The sequence below is a fragment of the Physella acuta genome, unplaced genomic scaffold (genome assembly GCF_028476545.2).
Source record: "Physella acuta isolate Inbredline_101_S28 unplaced genomic scaffold, ASM2847654v3 ptg000260l, whole genome shotgun sequence".
Taxonomy (NCBI): domain Eukaryota; kingdom Metazoa; phylum Mollusca; class Gastropoda; family Physidae; genus Physella; species Physella acuta.
In genome coordinates, this window is record NW_026731779.1 from 212,039 (window position 1) to 238,748 (window position 26,710).

Sequence of the window (26,710 nt, forward strand, 5' to 3'; positions counted from 1 at the left end):
ATAGATCCGAAATAATTCACCGTCGGATGTTATTTAATCCTACCATCCTTTTTTCTCCTAACTAGTGGAATAATATTACATGTTTTATTACCAGACCTAATGCACTATTTGAAATATCTTTATTGCTGCAGCTGTCATTTAAATCAGAAAAATAATACATCGCTTTGTATCAATAAAATAACATTATAAAATGAAGGACTTGAGGTAGACGAATGAGCAGTAAATAGGTTGTTTGATACGGACAATTTTCTAGCAATCACTACGATAAGATGGTTTGCTTGTTGTATATGTTAGTAAACATAGTATTTATGTCTTAAACAGTTGATAGCGTTCGTGTCGCCAGTAAACAATCAAGTATGTAGACAGGACCAATTGATAGAAGGAAGTGTCTGATATCTCTATGTCCTACTTGTCCTTAACACTTTTTATTCCAACATTTAAGCGTCGACTTTGTCAAAAGTTGTAACTGATAACACTGGTCTATATCCTGGAGGATTAAGACGATAATAAAATAAACTTGATTTGTTGCCGTATGCAAAAATAGTGGGTTGATGTAAACTTAGGCTGGATTAAATAATGTTAAAAGGATAAAAAAGGAGTAACGAAAATGTAAGTGTATCAAGATATAACTCCGGGTTTGCATCTTTGAAATTGATGCAACACTTTCTCGATGTCGTTCTAAGATTTCTGCAGTGTTGTCGTGACTTGAAGTGTTATGCATGAGTGCACGCAAAGAAACAGGTACATTTTTTACACGGATTTGTTTTTTGTTTGTTTAAGACAACAGTCAGTGTGTACACGTGTGTCTACATAGGTCACCATCTAAAGTCTACATTCACAACTAGCAAACTAAGTCTATTTTTGTAACTTCGAAGCACTACACCATATGGACGATCGCACAATCATTCAATGTGGGGGAGTTAATTTAGACATTCCTCACACAAATTAATGGAATATATATATATATATATATATATATATATATATATATATATATATATATATATATATATATATATATATATATATATATATATAATATACCATTTTCAACCAACCATACATTTTCTGTGCGCATTTCTTGAACAAAAGTCTATTTTTATTTAGAACTAATTTTTTAACTAAAATATGAAGCCACACAAAGATCCAGATTAAAAGATTTTTTAAACTAAACTGTCTGTTGCAATGAGACACCGGTCTAGCATGAGTGCTGAGTCCTGTTTAACTGGATATTTAAGGCGTGGCATCCTATTTTCCACAGCACCAGCTGGTTTATGACGTTAGTTGACACCATTTAAAAATTAAAAAAAAAAAATTATTGGCTCGTCGTCATGAATGGAAGCCGTCATTGGTTATATAGTATACTAGCCAAAGGTACCCGTTTCACGTGAATTATATGTCTATATAATTTAAAGTGTACTTGTTTGAGAAAAATAATTAATACTAATAGTTTCGCTGTCTGTGTATCTATCTATCTGTGTATGTATCTGACAAGAAAGCTCTAGAGAAAACACAAGCAATTTAAAACTTGCACAGTGAAACGAAAACGAAATATGACGTCGTATTGAGCATAGAGTAAAAAATAATCTCAAGCCGGAGAGTGCACACAGTAATATGACGTCATTGAATAAAAAGGCAATTTTGTCTAATCTAAATGGTTTGCGTGAAGAGTTTCTTTCATACAATTCTTCAGGTAGGGGCGAAGCCCCACCCCGCGTAAAAAGAAATTTCTTCATCGATACTCTATAATAAAATTAACGCCTAATTAATGTGTCTAATCTAAAAAGTGGTTTTCTTGCAATTTCTTTAATGCAATTCTTCGGGTAGTGGCTAAGCGCGACACCAGTGTTTCTTTCAGACTTTTTCCTCTCTTCCCCTCCTCCCAAGTAGAGTTGCCTGAAAGAAACTCTAAATGCGAATTTTGTCATGAATGAGATTAGGTGCATGGTTTATTGATATGCCTATGACTATATTTTGTATACATTAAAGTACCGAGAAAATAGACAACACTATCAACCTAGCGCCCGTTGTATCCTTCCTCAACGGGCCATTTTTCTCGTTTATAAAATAGTTATTGGTCAAACGCATTGTGCTTTATTACACGCTGAACGATATTAGTGACAAAGCAAAGAAATAACTAATTAGCTAAAAATCCGACACAGTTAACATAACACAGGCACACACTGATTAAGTGACTTAAATTATTCCGTTAAAAACTCGGCTATTCAATGGTATTCTTCTTGTTTTTAAAATGATTTATTTTTATTACGTTTTTATGTATAGATTTATAGATTTTAATGAAATAGTTCATTTCTTCATCAGTAATCATATTAAATGCACTCGCAGATTGAGACTGAAAATTAATTAAGAGACTTAAAGATTTCTTAAAAAAACCCGGCTGTTCAATGGTGGTTATGTTGTTTTTGTCTTTTAAAATCACCTATTTCGGCTGAGCATAGGTCTGACAATACCATCCCTTCATATGCTAAAAAGACAGAAACAGGTCAACTCTACTTCACCTGCCCCGTTTCTCTCCAAGTCCCTATAGGCAACTTTATTATCAACATATTAAAAAAAAAAGAAAAAAAAAAAGATTGACTTCGTGTGTCTCGAACCCGTAACACCCGCATGGTATCAATTACACTCTCATCGCAGCTGTTTAGGCACCTTATGAAACATGAAGAATAAAAGACTTATACTATACTTACGCAAATAGCCCTATTCTTTCAAAGTAAATTTTATCCCAAGTTTGCCAATTCCAAATCCATAGCTAAACAAAGATTTCTATAAAATAATTAAGGCCTGAAATAGTTTAATATAGAAATTTACTATGGGAATATAATCTAGAGTAGATATTCTAATTCTAGATCTTAGCGTCTACGTCTAGTTTTTCCGTAGGTCTAGTCTAGATCTAGAATCTCTAGATCTAGAATCCAAATAGATAAATTAAATTTTATAAGTTTAATCCGAGAAAATTGTATTGTATACATTTCATAGCGTACTTAGATCTAAATAAAATTTGAATGAAGTAGTTCATTTCTTTATATTCTAAAATCGGAAGATGACGCCATGAGTTTTGCGTAATTTCCTTACTGTAAACAATTGGCCTGTGACGTCATTGTTTCATGGGTTCTTTTTCACAACTATGAACACTTTTCCCGTGGCATAATTAAAACTGTTTTTCTACATTCGAATATGCCTTTATTTTTTATTTTTCTTCTTTAAATAAAATTTTGTTTATACATTTAAAACATCTACCATATTATTTTCAACAAATGTCCGTATCAAGTTCTCCATATATCACTGAAGATTCTGATGTGATATCCTGCGAAAGTATTTTGCGGACAGAGAGAGAGAGAGAGAGAGAGAGAGAGAGAGAGAGAGAGAGAGATTAGTGCGCGCATGGGCTTTTATATATTAGGATAGTATATCTATTGTTATTTTCAACTGACCATTTATATAATGGAATGTTTTGTTTAACAAACGCCCGATGTTTAGGTAATATATTTCTTCTTGAAATCGAACGCAAGAAGAATTTGTACATTGAACTGTCTGTTGTGATGATTGCCAGTCTTGCATCAATGATTTTTCCAGTTTTGGCTGGATATCAAAATTGTCACATCCTGTTTCACTTTATGTACCTTGTTTGGGGAATCTGTATAAATAGGACAGAAGCTACCTGAGAAATAAGCTCCCAACATTAGTTTGGTTTAAGAGCAAGTTGATAAACATTAGACATAAATTTTTAATCTTAATCTCTTTCGTGATCTACTACTATAGGATGACACCACAGATTCTGATCCTCGCCTTGACCGTCGGCCTGGCCTGGTGTGGCCCCCTCACCAACAGATGTCCCCAGCCAACAGCAACCTACCCCAACCCCGCAGCCTTCCTGTACGGCAGCCCCGACGACTGCCAGACGTTTTTCATGTGTAGCCATGGCAACCCTATCCGTATGTCATGTCCAGCCACGACCACCTTCAGCGAGGCTTACCAGACCTGCGTCCACAAGGACAGTCACTACGACACCTGTACACGTGAGTTCGATCTTTGATCTCATCGATCACAATGTTAAACTGCAGAAATCAATAATGATTACATAGTTACCTATTGTTGAATTGATGTAGCACAAAGTAATTATAACCTTCTTAACTCTCTAGCCACATAGCCGGACTTTATGCCATAATTTTAATGTGCGTAGCTGACGACATGGTTGTGTTAGCTATCCCGATTGTAATGTTTGAATTTCGATATTTAAAGTCTGAAAAAGTGAAAAAAAAATGCAATACGACAATATACTTTGTTATATGAGGTTACAATAATCTAACGTAAATTTCAACAAATCTTAACCATAAACATAATTCTTTAAAAGAGCGCTGTTTTCACATTTTATTTTTGGAATTTAAAAGGAAAGTACCAACACAGGTTAGATTTCGATTAATTGTAATTTTAAAAAAGCACGGGTCACTTTACTATCGATTGGATACCTTTAATAATATTAAAGAGGAGACCCACGCTTTTCTTTATAGTAATTTAAATGGTAGTGTATTATTATATATAAAAAAATCATTTATTTATTTTATTTTATCCAACTGTTTTCTTCGTTTTTACAAGTTTTTATTTAACTTACTGTCACTGTCGTCCATCTAGATCGAACGCCCGAGCGAAAATTCGTGCACTTCTAACTGACATATACCGTTCAAAGTTGGCACGTGGGTCAAAACATGAAGACAATGCAACATGACATTAAATTTGATTGGTTTTGATTAGATTGGTTGCCGTATTAATTTTTTATGAATTAATTTTATTTTTGTCCAAATTAGTAGGCTGTTTCATCCAACTTCTCCGCACTATTATACACGCGTCATCACGTTCATTAGGTGCGCACTGGTTTTTAGTCATGCAAATCTACTGTAAATTAAAAAAAATGTAACGTACTAATTTTTTTTCTCAAAAACGTTTTAAAAACAAGCTTTTATGTAATAATGCACTAAAAAGTAAAAAATAATTCATACACTACTATTTAAATAAATATAAAGAAAAGCTTAGGTCTCTTCCTAAATATTATTAAAGATATTTAACAGATACTAAAGTGACCCACGCTTTTCTTATTATTTTCTTATTAGTTATTTAAATAGTAGTCTATAATTTATTTTCTCCTTTTTAGAGCATTATTATATAAAAGCTTGTTATTAAAACGTATTTTATGAATTTTTTTACAAGCTTTTATTTAACTTACTGTCTCTGTCTGTCTATCTAGATCGAAACGCCCGAACGAAATTTCGGGCACTTCTAACTGACAGATTCGGTTCACTATTGGCACGTGGGTCAAGACACAAAGACAATTTAATCTGATATTAAATTTGACTTAAATGGATCCCTAAATAATTTTTTATGAATTAATTAAAATTGTGACCAAACTAGTAGGCTGTCTTACCTAACTATTCCGCAATATTATACGCGCATTATCACCTTCGTTAGGTGCGCAATGGTTTTAGTCCAGCACCTATATTTTAAATTTAAAGAATTTAAAGTACTTAAAAAATAATGCACTAAAAAGTAGAAAATAAATTATACATTACTACTTAAATAACTATAAAGAAAATCGTGGGTCTCTTCCTAAATATTAGTAAAGGTATCCAATAGATACTAACGTGAGCCACACTTTTCTTTCTAGTTATTTAAATAGTAGTCTATAATTTATTTTCTACTTTTTAGTGCATTATTACACACAAGCTTGTTATTAAAACGTTTTTTAGGAAAACATTTTACAACCTTTTATTTAACTCACTGTCTCTGTCTATATTCAGTCATCAGTCTGTCGTCAGTCTATATCGAAACGCCTGATCGAAATTTCGGGCACTCCTAACTGACCTATTTGATTTAACGTTGGCACGTGGGCCAAGACATAAAAACAATGCAACATGACTTTAAATTTGAGTTAATTGGTTACCTGGTTATGTTTTTATGAATTCATTAAAATTGTGTCCAAATTAGTAGGCTGTCTCATCAAACTATTCCGCACTATTAGACACGCGTCATCACTTTCATTAGGTGCGATTGGTTTTTAGTCACGCAACTCTACTGTAAATTTAAAAAAAAAATTAAAGTACTGAAAAAAATTCATAAAAACTTTTAATAACAAGCTTATATGTAATAATGCACTAAAAATAGAAAAAAAAATTATACACTACTATTTAAATAACTATAAAGAAAAGCGTTGGTCTCTTCCTAAATATTAGTAAAAGTATCCAATAGATACTAAAGTGACCCACGCTTTTCTATATAGCTATTTTAATTGTAGGGTATAATTTAAATTGTAGGGTATAATTTATTTTCTACTTTTTAGTGCATTACTACATTAAAGCTTGATATTAAAACTTTTTTTATGAATTAAAAAAAAATTATTATTTGATATGTCGTAAAAAAACTTACGTAAATGTTTTAGGCACGCAAAGGGTCAGTTTTTAGCCGTATTTAATTATTTATACATTTGTATCTAAACCTATATGTAGCAAATTTTATTTAGCCTATTATTTTTTCATTGGTTTGTTTTACCTTTTTAATTTCGCTTTTTATTAAATCAACTTTTTAGTTTTTTTATTTACACTGTTCGCTTTTCACTTCTTTAAGTTCGCATTTTACACGTTTGATTTAAAAACGAATTAAATGACGTGATAACCACTGTAAAACGGGATGCCAATAATATTGATTCATATCTTTTTCCAGGTGAGAACGCCATCAGAGAATGTTCTAGAGGATCCACCCTTATCGCTCACCCCACAGCCTGCCAGAGGTACTACAACTGCTCTGACAACACAACGAGGTCTATGTTCAGCCGATTCAGTCAGTTTGAGATGGAGTGTCCCTACCCTCAACTCTTTGACGTCACTGAGAGACGATGCAAGCCTTACAGAGAGGCCTATTGTGGCCCTAACAGGGTTGCTGCTACCGACGCCTGTATGTTCATGTTAAAGTTTAAATTTTATAAAATAAAATGTTCACAGTTATTACTCAATATTTGCGTCATAATAACAAAGTAGAAAATGGTTGAAAGTTAATTGTTTCTTTTAGCTCCGAACACTGGGACTTATAAGAAAATTTTATAAAAAAACAAAAGAAACGAATGCATACCTGAAAAATTAACTTTTTTTTTTGTTTAAGGGAAAGCTGTTAAATCCCCAATTTAAATATTCCCATAAAAAAAAAGACAAATCACGTTCGATCTTAGTCTAATGTTCATCGGCAGTGGGCTAATCAACACATACTAGTTTGTAATTTGTGGCATTAGATATAATTTAGAAAAGGTTTACGAATATATATTGTGCGGTACAGGCAAACACTATCTATTGCATGGATATTAAACAAGAAAGTAACGGATAACGGTAAAAACATATTATTTTTTTTTACTGCAGGTGACTACTACAGTACACAGTGTGGCTCCGCCGACTGTCAGCCTTGCAGGACCAGGTTCCCCTCATGTCAGGGTCTAGCTGACGGCATCCATGTAAGTGCAACTTTGAAATAAACAAAAATTAAACCTTTATAGTATTAAGCTTTTAAATGCACTGAAAATAAGACAATAAAACAAACTTGCTACCTTTTATAAAAGCATTGGTCTCTAAACTACGTAAAAATCTCATGAGCAACCTTGCTTTCATTAGAGAAAGCAATGTTTTTCTTTTCTTTTTTTGCAATGCATTAAATGCTCATTATTATAACGTTTTTTACTTTATTTTCTACTTTTTAGTAGAAAATCTATGCTGTCAGAGATGTTGAAGTTTAAAATATAGTGCTCAATTGGTTATTAGAGCTAGAGCAAGTGTTATGTCAAGGTCTAGTTATCGGCGATGCCAATTGAAAGTTTCTTAATTAGTTTCTTTTATCGGACTTAACAATATATCACTCTAAAAATATCATTTGAGATTGCTTTATTGAAATAATTTCAAGATTTCTTTTACTTAAAAATGTTGATAGAAACTTTACTGAAATCTACATTTAGAACACATTACTATGGTCTATTCGTGCTTGTAACAGGAAATCCCTAGTCTTCTCTGGTCGCCATGGTACATCCAGTGTGATGCCGAACGAGTTGAGAATTTGATGTGCCCGTTCTCTCCAGTAGGAACCAGTGACATCTTCTCCCCCATCAAGAAACAGTGCGTCTCTTTGTGGGAGGTTCCACGAACCAATGGGGGTCTGGCCCCCAGCTGTGTCAACAAGGCCGCAGGGAAGTTCAAGACCGAGGAGATTGACAGTGTCTACTTCACCTGCCCAGGCGGAGATGTGTTCTTCTGCCCCAATGGGAAGGCGTTTAATGAGACCATACAGCAATGCTAATAAGCCACGCTGATGGCCTGGTTAACTGTACCTTTGTACACATGATATATGTAACATCTTTTTTAAAATATATAATTTTTCCCTTCATCCAGTGATAGGGTTTAGTTTAAAACTTTATTTTCACTGACATGTAACTTTTAAAATTAAATAAAAAGGCGAAATCCAAAAAACAACGTCACGAATTGAGTTACTACATACCACGCGCATCTATCAGTTTTTTAAAAGTGTCAAATTATTCATGTCCCACTTCAGATCTACACCCTCCTCTCCATCTTAGCCCCTTACCTGCCCTCATGTCAATCACATGTTTAAAAAATCTATTTAGTCAACTTCTGATAATTAACCTCATTAATGGCAGTTGCTAATAAATGGAGTTCTCTCATTGAAAAACAGATATTTTGCTTGAAATCCCACGTTCATAATAAATCCATCGATGCTAAATTCATTTCCTTATTGGGTTTTTTCTTGTTTACAATGCCAGTTGTTATAACTACTAAACGTACATAGTTTGTTATTTTTTTGACATTTGACATTTTAAAATTAAAAACAAATGTTTAAATTTAAGTAAAAATAAATAACCAACCCTTACAAACATTTCTTATTTGTTTCTGTATTTTTTTAATAATATAAATTAGATTAAAAGTATTTTCTAAATTCAAAACATTCGACTAAAAATAGTTGAATAAGTTTATGATTTTCATTTTTAAATTGTTAATTAGAATGTTTTTCGGTGGGACAAATCTTCTAGCGTATCACACAATCCTAAAGTATTGGTAAAAAACGAAATGTTGCGTTTTGGGTTAACAGCTCAGCTTTATTCAACCATTTACTAGTCAACAAAATAAAAACAGCAAAATTTTGATAGAAACATTCAACACACAGAAACAACATCAAGCATTTCTCTATGGTGTATTAAAGACGACACAGCAACCACATTCAAATATCGCCCGAAGCATATTAAACCTAATATATTACTATCAGCAGTAACAATAATCGCGTGGGTATCAGTACAATTCTTGCTAGATTTATAAGAAAAATAAAATAATCACCTAATTATAACCAGAACTTTATTAGATTAAAAAAATGAATCCAATTTTTATCAAAAAGAATAATCTAATATTTATTAATGTAAATTAAACAACACTACACTCAACTAAACATAACATAACAACTAAAACTTTAAAACTAAACATAATAAAACGGGAGTGATCTCCCCTAAACTTTCTCGAATATCTATAATATATCTATAATATAACGCTACTGGTAGTGTGCCAGTCCGTCAGTCATCGCTATAGATCTTGGAACCATAAAAGTAAACATCGCACAATGCAGTGCTTTTACATGTAATCGCATTGTCTTATTATAATTAATAGAGTAGGATTTGTTTATATAACGACTTAAAGTTATTTTATAGTTGCCACAGTTTTTACACTTTCGAATAACGTGAAGAAAATATTAAATACAAGCACATTGCTAAAACATATTAAACGGATCAATGTCAAATATAATTTTTGTTTAGATTTCTAGAAAAAAAGTGGATACATTTTTTTAACAGTAGGGACGGAAAAAAACTAATTAATTTAAATATTTTAATAGTTATGCCAGGGGAGGTAATTTAAAAATAAATTCAACTCATGCTAATACAAAAAATGTGAATGCAAAATCTGCGGACGTGCAAGAGTGAATTATTGTTGGAATAACATAATGCATATTCTGAAAACGTGCAAGAGGACATTATTATTAGAATATTATAATTAGCATGGATTGATCAAATGCAACGTGGTAGGTAAATCACGGATATTTTAAATATTGCCTTTTGTTTATTTTATGGATAAGTTGGGTTATTATAGTCGTTTACTAAGTTGAATCAGACGGTTCCACCGGCGCCCCGGCCGGATGCAATTTAAAGCCCCGGGCTAGACTGTGAGCACTGTGTGTTTAGCTTTGCATTTAAGTTGTGTTTATGTTTTGCGTTTGGGTTTGTGTTTTTTTTTCGTTTGCATTTGTGTTTGCATTGTGTTTGTGTTTGTTATTTCTTTAGTGTTTGCGTGATGCGTTTGTGTTTGTGTTTGTTTGTTTGCGTTTGCGTTTACATTTGCGTTTGCGCTTGCATTTGCTTCTGTCATTGGTAAAATTGTATTTCATTTCTCTTTGAGCTGTGAAAAGATGTTAAATTAAAATATAACTTGTACAATTACATGTGATACAACGCTCAGTAAACTTGAACAAATTCTCAAAGAAGAATTTAATTTCTCCCCATCTCATCATAAAGCTTGGGTGGAGTAAATAGAAATTTTTATTCAACCTCAAGTTTATTACTTCTAAGGGACATTACCCTGACAACAAACAAGCTATCACTCACTGTATTAATATTATTACTTCCCATTTTTTTAAATTTTGTTTTTAATCCGACCAAGGGAAATAACCTAAGGGAATTAGGGAATTACAAGCTAACCCAAAGCTACAAAGTTATCTATAAAAATGAATATTTTACTTTACGAAACAATTTTTTAAATTGCAGGTGACTACTACAACAACCTTGCAGCAGTAGGTTCCCCTCATGTCAGGGTCTAGCTGACGGCATCCAGGTAAGTGTGAACTTTAAATAAAACAATTTTTTCATTTAAAATAATTAATTACACATTTTATCTGATACGAGACGACCCGCGGCGTATCATACGCCGCTATTTAGTTGTTTTATTTTCTACTTTTCAGTTATTCATAATTTATGAATTCGACAGTACCAATGCTACCTCTGAAAATATTTGCTTTAAAATACTAACCCCCCCCTTTCCCCTAATCCCGCCCTTACCCCCTCCTCCCCTCCCACCGTGAAAGCAGCCTCCTCTTAGTTACCTCCTGCTCCTGTAAGTTTAAAATCGTTTCAAACTAAGTTATCTGCCCCTAATAGCCGTCACTAAACCCGGCTCTACGATTTGTAAACATTTAGTTTGACTACAGCTCACCAGACCATGTGGGGGTGGGGTGGGGGTGGTAGTGATAGTGATATAGAGAAAGAGAGGGGACTGTAAGGCGCGCTTTGCAGCTTGTTTTCTAGCGTCTCCCAGAAGAGAATTATATATATATATATAGATCTTGATTAAAAATAACTTTGGCGTGAATAAAAGATAACATGTCGCTGGCACATTCAGTCAATCATCAATATGTAACATATTCAAAGTGACCATCTGCTTCCTCACATTCATGCACACTATTTTGAGCTGACTGGGCTAGCTGTTTAGTTAAAATTTAAATATATTTGGGATAGCTGTTTAGTTATCTGTATGCCACAAATTAAAGAATGTATATTTGCCAATATGTTACCAATGTCCGAAAGACAGTTACCCCAAGGGTGTGGGTGTGTGTAGGTGTGGGTGGGTAGGTGTTGGTGTGTGAGTAGATGTGGGTGCACACATGCACACACGCACAAACACACACACATCCACACCCACACCCACATACACACACTCAGACCTACCACACACACTCTCACCCACCCACCCACCCAAACCCACCCAACCACACTGACCCACATCCACACCTGCACACACCCACAATCACCCACACATACCCGCACCCGAACACACACACACACCCCTACACACACAACCACCCACCCACCAACCAACCCTTACAGACACTCACGCACACACGCACACACACACACCCACAACCAACAACCCGCACTTACACACACACACACCCCTACCCACACAACTACACACCCACCCACATACACACACACGCTCGCACTCATACATACATATCCTAATCCACACAACCAAACCCACACTCACACTCAAAACCCACCCCCAACCACCTATCTAAACGCACATCCGTTTAAGTGATTATCTTATTTTTATTTTAAATCTAGCCAGAATTGTACTGACACCCACGAGATTACATTCACTGCTGATAGTGCTAGAGTTGGTTTAATACCCATCCAAACACACATTCCACACACACCCACACACACCGACACACACACCCACACACACCCAAACACATACACACATTCCCCCCACCCCACGCACACCCACATACCCCAACCACCCCACCACGAACCCCCTTCATCCCACACCCACACACCCACATTCACCCACACACTGACACCTATCCACCCACACCTACACACACCCACATAACTCACACCCTTGGGGTAACTGTCTTTCGGGCAGTGGTAGCATTTTGGCAAATATCCATTCTGGAACTGTGGCAAACAAAGATACAAAGTTATCATTAAAACAATTTTTTTTCCTGCAGGCGACTGCTACAACAACCAGTGTGGCACCGCCCACTGCCAGCCTTGCAGGAGCAGGTTCCCCTCATGTCAGGATCTAGCTGACGGCATCCATGTAAGTGTGAACTTTAAATACAAAACTAAACTACTCTCCCAATCATACTTTAATTTTAAATTTCGTAACTAAACAGCTAGCCCAGTCAGTACAAAATAATGTGCATGCATTAGAGGGAGCAGATGGCCACTTTCAATATGTTACATTGTGATGTAATACATGAGTCATGTGTGTGGGCTGACAATAATTGATCGGAAAAAGAAGGAGTGGTAAAGCAAACTGGCATTTACAAAATTTCAGAGGCGAAACCATCTTTGGAAAACTCCAGAAACGGTTAATGTTCTTACAACATAAACAAAAAGATAAAACATTGAAATAATTTTATTTTGACTAACAACAGCGTTAAAGAAAATAATTTATTTATCGTAAGGTTGATATTAAAAGATAGTTGGATGTCTAAAATGTATTTTGAAAGGAGTCAAAGTAAATGTAAAAAACAATGTTTAATTGACTACTTTTTATTTAATGTGGAGTTCGTTGAGATTCGAATACATATTTGTAGAGAGAGATCTGAAACACTTTTCTATTGGTGGTAATAGATTTACATTAAATATTAGAAATATGCTTAAAACAGAAATCTCACGAAATACATATATTCTTCATAAAACGTAGGTATTGGTGGGTTTATTTCAGTTTAGTTTTTGGTGTACTTTCAGTTATTCGTGCGTTTATGAGTTTTAAGTTTGTAAATTACTATACTAAAACACCCATAGATGCAAGAAACATAATAAAAATAGAAAAATTGCTGATTGGTGCTTGCAAAGCCGGTGTTGTTACCGCAGTAATCTCGTTCAAAAGCTGGTGTTTGAAGTTCGGATAAACAAAGATTCGTTATGTGACATAAAAAAAGAGGCGTCTATTAAATAAAAAATTCAAATGACAGACTGTCAATTTTACATGCACAATCAGTTTAACAGTAAGGATCAGTAGGTTCATTTCAATGTCATTCATAAAACTACCTGAATATGTAAAAATAAATATTTGACACGGAGATACTTATTTTTAACTCACGACATTTTCAACAACAAATCAACAATAAGAAGAATCGCCAATGAATTATACAGAAGATAACTTTTTAAACTGAGACAAAAAGAGCAGAAGTTTATGAAGTTTTATTTGTTCAGCGAAATGAAAATTCAACAAATACTTTCTACACTTTTAAAAGTCTTTTGAGAAAAACGTGATTTTCAAATGAATATGTTGCACACACCTAAATTGGTTTTTGTCAGCACTATTTAAGTACTTCTTTTATCATCAAAAACAGAGGCTCGCCCATGGTTTGTAATTGACAAGGCTTCTCACTGAAGAACACAAGAAGAGAACATCTCTTCCAATAATTATATTTACATATGTTCTATACATATTTCAAAATATGAGGGTGTATGCTGAAAACACGACAATATATCTTCATATCTCTGAAAGCATCAAAAGAATACATAATATAGTAAAAGGTGTTTATTTCAAAAACAGTTTTAGATATAAAGTTGGCTTGCTTCTCTCTGCAGATGTTCATCTGCCACGGAACACTAACCAAAGGTATGTTATGTATATATATATGTATATATATATATATATATATGTATATATATATATATATATATATATATATATATATATATATATATATATATGTATATATATATATATATATATATATATACATATATATATATATATATATATATATATATATATATATATATATATATATATAATTAAATACGTTTATATTTACAGACAATTAATTAGTTGGATCCAAACTCAAAAGTTTAAATAAAATGTGGGCGTTTACTTTCACAAAAGTGGTAATTCTGCAAGTGTTACTAATTGAAGTCTACGGTGGTAAGTAAATAGCTATTCCTGATAACATCATATAATGTCAACTATTCATGATTATATCCTGCAAATAATATGTGTGCTGAAATGTTTTCCTTTATTATATAAACATCAGACTATACCTATAAATAAAATAACACATAGTCCAAGACTATGAAATCTTACGTATCGTTCCAACAGCTGACCTCAGATGCCCAGACAACACACAAATTGACGTGACGCTTTTCGTCGACTACCCCAACTATCTTGGCCCCGACAACTGGAACAAGGCGCTCACGTTTTTGGCTGACGTCATCAAGCAGTTCAAGATCGGACCCAATGATGCCAGATTTGCTGCCGTCGGATACACAATGGGCGCTGCCACGTTGTACGACCTTAGAAGTTTGACCGACTACTCGGCTTTTGATAAGGTAAAGAAAAAAAGAGATTTTTTTTACTGGTTACTATCTTCTGATACGGCTAGATCTGGGAAACGTAAGTTAATAATATGAAGGAGTTATTCGCTAAATATATCAACAACCGCCAACGTTTTCTGATAGTTAAAAAACTGTTTAAATGTTTAACCAGATTACTAAAGCTATACCCCCATAAACAACTTTCCCAGGCTTTGAAAGGACCAGGAACCCAAAGTGCCCAACCCTTGACTGACCAAGTCTACAACACCATCACAGGATGGAACATGTTCTCTAACAAGGAGACAGCAAGAAAATCTGCACCGAGCGTCGCCGTTTATATCACAAATGGCGTCTCATCATATTGGAACAAAAGTAAAGAATATCGTTCTAATTCAGTGGTTCCCAACCTTTTTCGAGTGGCGACACCCTTTTATAAAAATTAAGTGACCCGCGACCCCCATAGAATTAAAAAGGCGAAATTAGTATGGAAATTAATAAGCATTTAAATAACATTTTCTAATAGACTTTCAATATCAACTACTCTTGATAATTGTTTTAATACCATGAGTAAAATTGCATACTATTCACTAAACATTCGTGGTTAATTTTTTTTAAAGCATTTTTTTTGTTAACGCCAACCTATGTCATTATCATTATCTTAATTTTGTTTTTAATCGAAAAATAGTGTTGAAAATATATTCTCGAAAAGTCAATCAATTTAACGTTTGGGTATGAATGGTGAATACTACGCGGAATCGTTCTACAAATCAAAGAATTCATCTTGTAATTCATCGTGAATGCTGCAACATCGAGGGAAGAAGAGAATGGATAATGCGTCGATACATATTCTTTTTTTTTCAGCTCAGAGAAATAGCGCTGCAGTTCGTTTTCACTTGATTCAAGATGCCCAGAAATTTCTTCTTTCAAAATGTTAATTATCTCACAATTAGATTCATCTACCACACTGCAGAGTTTCTCAAATTTACAATATTTCCAAGATTTTGCAGCTTTGATAAAAATGCCCCGAGATAAACATGGAAAGTTATAATATTCGCTCATTTTCCCTGAAGCTTCAGGTTATGCTTATGTTGATGTTCGAACACATCTGCTAGGTATGATACTCTCTCCAACCACTCGATGTCGTTTTAAGTATACCAAAAGGTCTTGTTTCCTTTGCATTTCCAAGAACAATATGATTTCAGATTTCAATTCAAAAACACGATTCACAACAATTCGTTTGACAGCCAGCGCACTGTAGTGTAGAAGAGCAGAACCTCATGATCTTTATTCAGGTCTTTGCTCAGTTCTTTGAAGGCTCCAGATTTTATATAATTTACAACTTATACTAGCAATGGAGTCTTGATGGCGATTGGTGAGGGCAATGGTTAGGGAGCTAACTCTTTCTGCTTTCTGAAAGCTCGATTTTGACCTAAACATAGATGGTGCACCATCCGTACAAACCCTCACAGCCGTTTTAACCCATTTTAATCATCCAATTAAAAAAAAACGTATTTATTTTCTCCATGCTATCTTCACAAAAGAGCAACTCTTTTTTGCTATCATCTGAATGAATATAGACAAAGACCAGCAACTGCGAACACGAACTCACGTCTGATGATTTATCAACTTGAAAAGCAAACAATGGTGAAAGCTTAATTTCAATAAAAATGTGTTATTTAACATCTACGGACATGTAATAATTAACTTCACCATCTTCAACATGCAGCGTTTAATGAGATTTTCTCCTATTGTGTTTTTTTTGCTTGGCATTTTCTGTCGCGACTTCATTTGATGCTTGCATTAATGCTGTGTTTCCTTGGTGAAAACTTCCTGTTCGATCAAGTCTCTGACGTTTGCAACTAGCTTCATACCGACGAAAGAACTCCATATCTTTTTTGGTGTTTTCGAATGACTCGTCTCAAATAACGTTTTAGTTTTGAAGATTTCATAAACTCGTGACTGAGAAAAAACTTTGTACAGTACGCTTTGCTTCTTCTCTATTCCCTTTCCAGTGATGTTAGTAAAGCCGAATTTCAAAAATTCTTCTAAATATTTATGTTTTGTTTCAAATTACTAAGGTTTAGTATACCAGTTGGCGACCCCCCAGAAAGCCCTTTGCGACCCCCTGGGGGGTCGCGACCCCCAGGTTGGGAACCCGTGTTCTAATTGTTGTTCATATATAGCTACTTGCCTTTTCAAAGGCTAAGTGCTCTTGGCGTTTGAGAATATATTATACGTTACTTTACATCTATTCACGTTAGAGAAGTGACACCAATTCTATCTACAATGTGCAATACATTTTAGACATTGCTAAAACTCATCCTGCCCGTGATTTAGCTCGCATGACAGCAGAATATACGTATTATAATGAATCAGCTCACCGTATATAATATATTAAATATTTTACTTTTCCTGTAGAGAAGTGGCTTACAACTTAATTTTTTTTTAAAGTAATTGAAGTCTATGATTTTTTATATTATTATCAGTTATACTTTTAAAAAAAGATATATTTTGAAATTTTCTTTCGTTAACAATAACTTTCAAATAGTTTCAGCTTTTTAACATTATTTTGTAAGGGATATATTTAGCAATGTTCTCTAACTTATTTATAAATCAATTTGAAATTTGATGCTGAGGCTGTAGCACGATTATTTTTACAATCTTTTATTTAACTTGCTTTTTCTGTCTGTCTGTCGACAGTCTGTCGTCAGTCTATCTGTCTAGATCAAAACATCCGAGCAAAATTTCCGGCACTCCTCATTGACAGATTCGGTTCAAAGTCGGCACGTTGGTCAAGACATGAATACAATGCACTCTGACAATAAATTTGACTTAATTGGATGCATAATTACTTTTTAATGAATGAATTAAAAGTGTGTCCAAATTAGTAGACTGTCTTATCCAACTATTCTGCACTATTATACGCGCATTATCACGTTCATTAGGTGCACAATGGTTTTTAGTCATGCAACTCTGTTTAAATAATGAAAATTTAAATTACTGAATGTTTAAAAATGAAAAACGTTTTAATAACAAGCTTTTATGCAATAATGCATTAAAAAATCGAAAATAAATGATTTTCGTTAAATATATTATAACACATTTCTCTTTAAAAAACTATAAATAAAAGCGCGGGTCTCTTCCTTTTCTTTATAGTTATTTAATTTATAAATGTAACGAAAATCATTTAATTTCTATTTTTTAGTGCATTATTACATAAAAGCTTGTTTTTAAAACGTTTTTTTAAAAATGAATTTTTAAAAAGAAATTACGTTAAACTTTATGTAAATACTATTTTTTACTTTATCAAACGATTTCATTCTGAAGTAATTTAACCCTAAGTTTTATTTCCATAATAGCGATTACCCTTTTGAAGAGCTTTAACGTAAAGATTGTCACCATTGGCATTGGCAAAAGCGTTTCTGTGCCAATCCTCAAAGCTCAGTCCTCGTCACCTGATGACGCACTACTGACCGCAAGTTCTGACACCTTGCCCGATGTGAAAAACAAAACCGTTGAAAGGATCTGTGCAGGTAAGTTGAGGAAATGGGCGGGGGGGGGGGGGGGGTAAACCATTGCTTATACTTAGTACCCGCTAAAATCGGCGCCTACTAATTCCTCATTCCTACTCAGCTGACTAATGTCGATGTAATAACACTGCCCTCAACTCGGCGATTGTGAACGTCCGGCTGTTTTTAAAGTAGCTCGATCGCGACACATATTTATAACTGAATTAAGGGATGGCTAATCACTCTTGTGTAACGTAATTTAGAAAGTAATTAAGTTATTACGATATGCATTTTGTTAGACAATAACGGACACACACATTTCCCCTTTACTAGATGGTGCAAATATTTGGTTTTGTTTGGTTTGAATTATCGAGATGTAGGTAATCAGCTTTTGGGTAAGCTTTCGAAAATTTCATCCTCAAGCAGGAAAAATTCAACTGACAACTCAACAGGCGACAACTCAAAAGACAACTACAACTTTACCACCTGTGCAATGTAAGTATAATAAAATAGCAATTTTTAATTTACCAAAAACGTAAATAAGTTACGCAGAAAAAAAAATTAACCTATTGACAGCGACTTGATCTCATCATTAAGACAACAAATTCTAGAAAATTGTTCAAGATACCGCCTATAATTGAAACTATCATTTTTTTTTTGCAAATATTGTTTTAATTGGTTTAAAATATCGTGGTGTAGGCAGTCAACTTTTTTTTTTGCGCCAACAATGTCTTGATGCAGAGACTCTAAAAAACATATCCGTGAAGTCCTACTTGCGAGAATAGACTAATTGACTAATTATTAAATAGAGTTATTATAAAACAGACACCTAAAAACGTTGAACTGCGTTTGTAGCTAGGTAATTTTGAATGTAATTTTATTGGTTTATCATCTGGGCTCGCTCCACGCACACATACACACATATATCTAACTATATATATATATATATATATATATATATATATATATATATATATATATATATATATATATATATATATATATATATATATATATATATATATATATATATTGGTTGGAAGTATGAACTTCATTTCGAACAAAATGTTACACAAAAGTGGAAAATACATCTCACATAAAAAAGGCATAACTGAGCATTCATTTTTAGTCGCATCAGCGTTCAGCTTCAGTAATGTTACACCAAATTAAATGTATTTGTTAATTTTTAGCGCATGTTTCATTAGTAATTGTTTTGTGATTATGATAAAAGTATTTTCCATTAAAAGTTGTATTTAATGTAAGATTTATTTAAATATTTTTACTGCAAGTTGTGAGTTGTTTTCATTCATCAGAGGCGTAGCGAGGGGGCGGAGGGCGGGGGGGGGGGGAGATATGTCCCCGGGCGCCGACCTTAGGGGGCGCCAAAATGGGTTGGAAAAACAAATTGAAAGTTTGAGGGGGGGGGGGGTGAAAAATCAAAAGTTTGAGGGGGGGGGGGGTCGGAAAGGGTCGCTACGCCTCTGGCATTAATTCACACTTATACATCGGAATCTACAAATTATTGTAACCATCATTATGTATTACTGCTTTCTATTACTGAATTATTACTACTACAAACGTATCATAACCTGTGTACCTTATTCAAAACTTAGAGCACATGATACTAGAGAACACATATTTTATATTTCTAAATATATATTCTCTAGAGAAGTGGCATACTATCATCTTACCGGTTGAATTACTTCCATGTTCTTAATATTATAGATAATTATAGTTTAACGTGATCTTCTTTAATTTAATGCTAATCACATAACTTCCATTTACATATTCGTTAAGCTTTAAAAAAATATGACATGTTTCTTTTTTCTAGCTGGTTGTTCGGCCTACTTTTCGTTAACCGCGCAAGCTTACACCACCAAAACCCACTTGGTAATATATTGGAACACTTATCGATATTGTCACGCATTTCTAATAATAATTAGATAACATTACAGAGATAATAGACTGCATAATTTGCAACAAGTATAAATGAAAACATTTTTCATTTAGATGTACACTATTTATCGTTAATATCAATGTGGAACATTTAAAATGAACGAGCCGACAAAAGATAATCGGCTAACTTTAATTAGTAAAAAGTTTTTAAATGAAGGCAATTTTATAAAACAAATTTTTACTAATAATAACAGACTTTATTAACATATTATGCAATAATGATTTTTGTAATTTAACACATTTCGGTGTTCAATACTTCAATTACAATGATGCTTAAGCTTATAAATGTATAGGTTTTCAATTATTTACAAAGTAAGAGTAAAAAGCAAAAGGATAGATACTCGAGATAAACAAGTTTATTCCACCTATCAAAGTCAACGACACATTGTGAATGTATTTTTTATTCTATTAGTAATTAACATATTTATTATATTTAATGTTAAGATAACGCATGTGATAGTAGAGACCAGTCTTGTACAGATATTCTCCCTCTTCCACAGGATTGCTTCAAATTATGTACAGCCAATCGTCTTTGTTATGGTTATGTGTACAAAGTTGGCACCAGTTGTCAACTAAATTTGATGAACGGAGCTGTAATTAACACTAACGATGATGAAACGCAAGTTAGTCCATACATTACCTGCCCCGTCAAATCAGGTGATTCATTTATTTTAAAAAATACGGATATATATATATATATATATATATATATATATATATATATATATATATATATATATATATATATATATAATACATCACACATGTCCAATTTTTAAGGTAAATTTAAACAATTTAGTTCCTTATGACGTAATAAAGTTAGAAAAAAAAGAAAGCGGCTTGAGGTTTTATCTGTTATTTAAAAAAAAAATTATATTTACAACTTCGAATAGAGCGCTTAGTTTAATAATAATTCAAATGTCGAGGAACTTAAGTGGTAGCGGAAGTTTGGTCGTTTCATACCGGACTGTTAGATTGATACGAAAGACATTTAATTAAGATTCGTTACCTTTAACGCGTGGCTGGCTTAATGATACGCTTAACTGGGTTTTTCGATATATGTAATTTTATGCTTAAATAGGATGGTAATATATATATATATATATTTATCAGATAAGTTTCTCGAATTCAGGTTGCAATACTTATAATGCTTCCAATAACACACAGGTAATGATATGGTGTGGGTGCTTTAGTATTTTCGACTGGTCCATCGAATTAAAATGTTTATACTTTGATGTCGGACTTGTCATTAGATCTCGATTGTCAAAGTTATATAAAACAACGATGACCCTATCAGAAAAGACTAAAATAATAAAGTGGAAGTGGGCAGATAATTTAATTTGAAGCGATTTTAAACTTAGTGGAGGTAACTAAGAGGAGACTTCTTTCACTGAGGGGGTGGGGGGGGGGGGGGTAGGGTAGGGGATGGGTTGGGTTGGGGAAAGGAGGGTGGGGGGGGGTTCGTCTTTAACGACCTACTGATAGTGTTTCAAAGTGGCAGCATTGGTACTGTCGAATTCACAAATTATGAAATACTAAGAAGTAGAAAATAAAACAACTAAATAGCGGCATATGATACGCCGCGGGTCGGCTCGTCTTGTATATTCTTAAATAGCATTAAGGTTTGGGATGGCATTTCCGGTGCAATCGCACTATTAAAAAAATCCTAAAAAAAACGTTTCAATAACAAGCTTTTATGTAATAATGCACTAAAAAGTAGAAAATAAATTATACACTACTATTTAAATAACTATAAAGAAAAGCGTGGGTCTCTTCCTAAATACTAGACACTACTATTTAAATTACTATAAAGAAACGCATGGGTTTCTTCCTAAATATGTTTCAAGCCCGCTTTTCTTTATATTTCTCTAAATAGTATTTGACGACATTAATACGTCAAACAATTTTGATATCAGGACCAATGAGACGACATATATGACATTACTTATTCAAACGTTTTCAATTAACAGCGCTCTTTTTAAATAAGTCGTCATTAAAACATATTTAAAGTAATTGCCCAATGTAAACTTTTTATCCACACCTCCCTCGACAATTAGAGGAGAACCGTCAATCCTCACCACCACCACCCATCAACCGCTCAAGACAAAATCCGAAGCAAACTGTTAACATTTATTTTATTTTTGACTGAATTGTATTAGTATCTTCAAACAAAAGCTGATGGGGTTACTTTTATATTTAAATGGACATGGTAAGTTCAGAGAGGTTATACAAAATTAAGACAGTAATGCTGGTTATTATTTTAAGACGAAACACGAGATTTGAAAAGAAATGTTTCACTCTCAAAATTGTATTGGAAATTAAGATTGGCATTTTTACTGAGGTTTTATTGCCTAGATTTTAGCCATATTATTGTGTGCTGACGAAACATTCATAACTTTACTTGTTACATTATTTAAGTTTTGAGATACATTAATTATTATCTTATTATTGAACTGATAATGAATAGTTGCATTATGTTTTATTGAATCAGATGTTATTTGAGCGTTTATATTAACAAATACATTTGTGTATTTGTGATTGTTGTGGTGTTTATATTTGAATGCATTAGTGTGTGTGTGAATGTTTTCCCGATATATATATATATATATATATATATATATATATATATATATATATATATATATATATATATATATATATATATAATTTAAGCTTTTTTTTTAAAACAGGTGGTTGTTTGGTATATTCGGATCTTCGTATTACAGCTATAAATTTCACCAATCACAAGGTAACAATATAAACATTTCACTACAATTTATTTTAATTCATTTTGCTGTGTATTTTAAATATTACTAGACTACCCGTCATCCATTGGATAACTGTGGGTTTCGGGGGTCATTAAACCCATTTAATTTTTTAAAATCTATAGCCTAATTTATCTAAATGTACCTTCTTCCCCTTACGCTGTTAGTGTATATGTTACAAGAAAACTATAAAAAAACAGTCATTCTATAGAATGCACTTACGTTCTCAGGCAAAGTGTTCAATATCGCCGTTGTAATATAAATTTTCCTAGGTATATATACATATATATATATTTATTTAAAAAAAACGCATATATATATATATATATATATATATATATATATATATATATATATATATAATACAAAATACAAAATAAACAACAGGAAATCCCTTTTAAGAGACCTTAAATAAATCAAAAGTGCGATCCGTTAATATTTGTCGCAGCATAAAAGGCTAGAATGGTATTTTGAATAGCTCTAAATTTTCGTTCTAAGCCTAACCCTAATCCTATTTCTATCTATATCCCTATCCCTACCATTATCCCTATCCCTATCCCTATCGCTATATATATATATATATATATAAATATATATATATATTCGGTGGGCAGGAGGTGACACCATTAGGTGCGGCACAGTGTGACCTTCTACCTAGCGACCCCACTGCCTACACCTATTGTAAATTTACTGTAAATTATATTTAATATTTATCTCTTATAATGAGTGTCATGGTCTAGATATAGATTGCTGGCTTGCAATCTTGACGGCGTGTTGGAACAATGTTTCTGTGAAAGAATTTTTTATATACTAGTTTTAATAACTTTATAGACTTAGCACTTTTGCTCCCACGAGTAAAATGTTTTTTTTTGACATGTCTATTTAAACTACAGATACGTTATATAAAAAAATTAAAACAGTAGGCAGCGTAATCTAAACTATCTTATAAAATATAGTATTATGATTTGTAGAATATGTTTCACACATTAACTTAATACAAACAATTATTATAAATTAACATCGATTTTTTAAACAAAATCAGTATCAAAATGTTATTTCAAATATTCTCTAAATGTACATGTAAAATGATTTGTCTTTTACTCTCACTAACAGGATTGCTTCAACACTTGCGTGGTAAAGCCGACGTGTGTTGCATATTCCTATTCCAAAAGACTTACGTATTGTGCTCATTACACCTTGGATAAAACAGTGATTGACCCAAACATCGACAAGTCAGCCACAGCTTATCTTCGCTGCCCAATGCAGTAAAAATGGTGTTATATAGCGTGGAATTGGATGCTCAATTTGGAGTATTATATTCTAATTAAAAGGATTAAATAATAATACGTTTTTTTTAATTTCTTTTACAAAAATGTTGATTAGGTCCAATTAACCAAAGTATTAATATATAGTTAGCTAACGTAGTTATTTGTTTTACATATTTTACATAGCTAATTTTAAGTTATTTTAAAATTTTAAAACTCATTAGATGTTATAATCAATGTCACCAGTATAACTAGCTGCATACCCGTGCTCCGCCATTTGAAATCTTTTTAAATGTATCAACTAAGAAAGAAAACACAAAAGAAAACACAAACACAAACACAACACAAACACAAAAGGAAACACAAACCGAAAAACAACGCAATCACACACACATCAAACACAAAAGAAAACAGAACACAAACATTTTACAAACATAAAAGAAAACATAAACACAACGCAAACACAATGCAAACACAAACGCAAAGCAAACACAAAGCCATAGCGCTCACAGTATAACCCGTCGCGCAAAATCGAACCCTGCCCGGGTGCTGGCGAACGCGCCTGATTCATCTTAGCGAACGACTATAAAAAAAACCAGCTTGTCCGCAAACCTAAAGATAAAAGTAAACATAGGGGTATTTTAGGAGTGGCTTCAAAACTGTTATTGATTAAAAATAATAATTAGTAAACAGTGCGCTGTTGCAAAGTACTAAATGATATAATCAGAAGACTTCCTGGATGATTAGAACAATAAACAAGTGATCTTACTCTTTCTTCTTCATGTAGCATTGATACATATACTTAAACAATGGCTAGGCAATGAGGTATCCTGTTGATAGTCAAGTAAAGCAGATACCAGCCTGAACATTTATCAAGCTTAGCTTTCTGGTTCATATCTTTAGCCAGGCTTAACGCGCTTAAACCATGTTAAACATCATAGGTGAAATTCGATGACTTAAATCTTATGTCATTTCCTGCTGAGAGGGGCATAACTTAAGCCGTCACACATTGGTGCACACACAGAGGCGGGCACAATGTTTACATGGATATTAACTCTTGGTCTAAGACAACGGTCCATTTGTAGATGTGTTTCTACATTGGCCACCAACTAAAGCTTACATTTACAACTAGCAGACGATGCTTGGTGTTATCTAATATATAAAGTTCAATTCTGTATGTTTATATGTTTGTTATCAAGGATCAAAAGGAATATAAGAAAAAAAAAGATACTTGATGGATTTAGATTATTAAAAGTGCTCATGGTCTAAATTTATGAGTAAAAAAATGACTATTGAAAGTTTTTCAAAACAATTTTCATTTTATATACTAAGAATAATAATATTCAATTACAAACATTATATAAAATTAAAAAAAAATGTGTATCAACGTTTATAAAATTTCTAAAATTGTGTCTGAAATGTATTTGCATTTTGTCCTTTAGTTCTCATAATGTCCCTTGATTTGGAAACAGTTACTTCCCATTAAAAAACCCATTAAATCGGGGGAAGAAAGAATTTACTTTTTATTACTTTGTTTGGTGTTAGGAAAAAAAATAATTACATAATTAGCGGGGATCGATTAAGTGCAATGTCGCTGGTATTTTTAATACTGCCTTTTATTTATTCTATACACTGAACATACTGTTTGCTAATTATTTTTTAAAATCAATAACATTTAATAAGCCAGGCTATCATGTGAGCGCTATGCTGCATAATTTCGTTTTAAACAGTGCGATAGACTATGGATAAGAAAGGTTACTATCGCTCACATGATAGCCCAGGGCAGGGGAGTAGCGGGGGGGGGGGGGCGGGGGGGTGCGGACCGCACCGGGTGACTCCATTTAGGGGGGTGACACCAAGGCAAAAAATAGCAAAATATATAGAGAAAAACTCGAGGGGTGGGGGGTGCAAATCGAAAGTTTGAGTGGGGGGTGCAAACAAACAAACACAAACACATTACAAACACATTACAAACACACCACAAACACACCACAAACACACCACAAACACACCACAAACACACCACAAACACACCACAAACACACCACAAACACACCACAAACACACCACAAACACACCACAAACACACCACAAACACACCACAAACACACCACAAACACACCACAAACACACCACAAACACACCACAAACACACCACAAACACAACACAAACACAACACCAACACAATACAAACACAACACAAACACAACACAAACACAACACAAACACAACACAAACACAACACAACACAAACACAACACAAACACAACACAAACACAACACAAACA

The 26,710-nt window shown here is 33.3% G+C and overlaps 1 protein-coding gene and 1 long non-coding RNA gene across 2 annotated transcripts; both read left to right on the forward strand.

The window, feature by feature from the left end:
• The first annotated feature begins 3,781 nt into the window (after positions 1-3,781).
• On the forward strand, positions 3,782-14,901 carry LOC131938959 (uncharacterized). Its single transcript, XM_059297209.1, has 6 exons — positions 3,782-4,037; positions 6,730-6,960; positions 12,604-12,695; positions 14,201-14,231; positions 14,433-14,537; positions 14,712-14,901. Exons 1-5 carry the CDS (start codon positions 3,782-3,784, stop codon positions 14,438-14,440), a joined length of 618 nt encoding a protein of 205 aa, XP_059153192.1. The 3' UTR covers positions 14,441-14,537; positions 14,712-14,901.
• A 5,995-nt stretch (positions 14,902-20,896) lies between these two features.
• Positions 20,897-24,483, forward strand: LOC131938931 (uncharacterized). Its single transcript, XR_009386375.1, has 3 exons — positions 20,897-21,048; positions 23,082-23,140; positions 24,270-24,483. It is a non-coding gene; the product is annotated as an uncharacterized LOC131938931 (long non-coding RNA).
• Positions 24,484-26,710: the final 2,227 nt, after the last annotated feature.

What these genes read in the sequence shown, in the direction of transcription:
- LOC131938959 (XM_059297209.1), top strand. Translation starts at nt 3,782, where the DNA reads ATGACACCACAGATTCTGATCCTCGCCTTGACCGTCGGCCTGGCCTGG. An exon ending in TCACTACGACACCTGTACAC is followed by an intron (nt 4,038 to 6,729) that starts GTGAGTTCGATC and finishes ATCTTTTTCCAG; the next exon opens with GTGAGAACGCCATCAGAGAA. An exon ending in GGTTGCTGCTACCGACGCCT is followed by an intron (nt 6,961 to 12,603) that starts GTATGTTCATGT and finishes TTTTTCCTGCAG; the next exon opens with GCGACTGCTACAACAACCAG.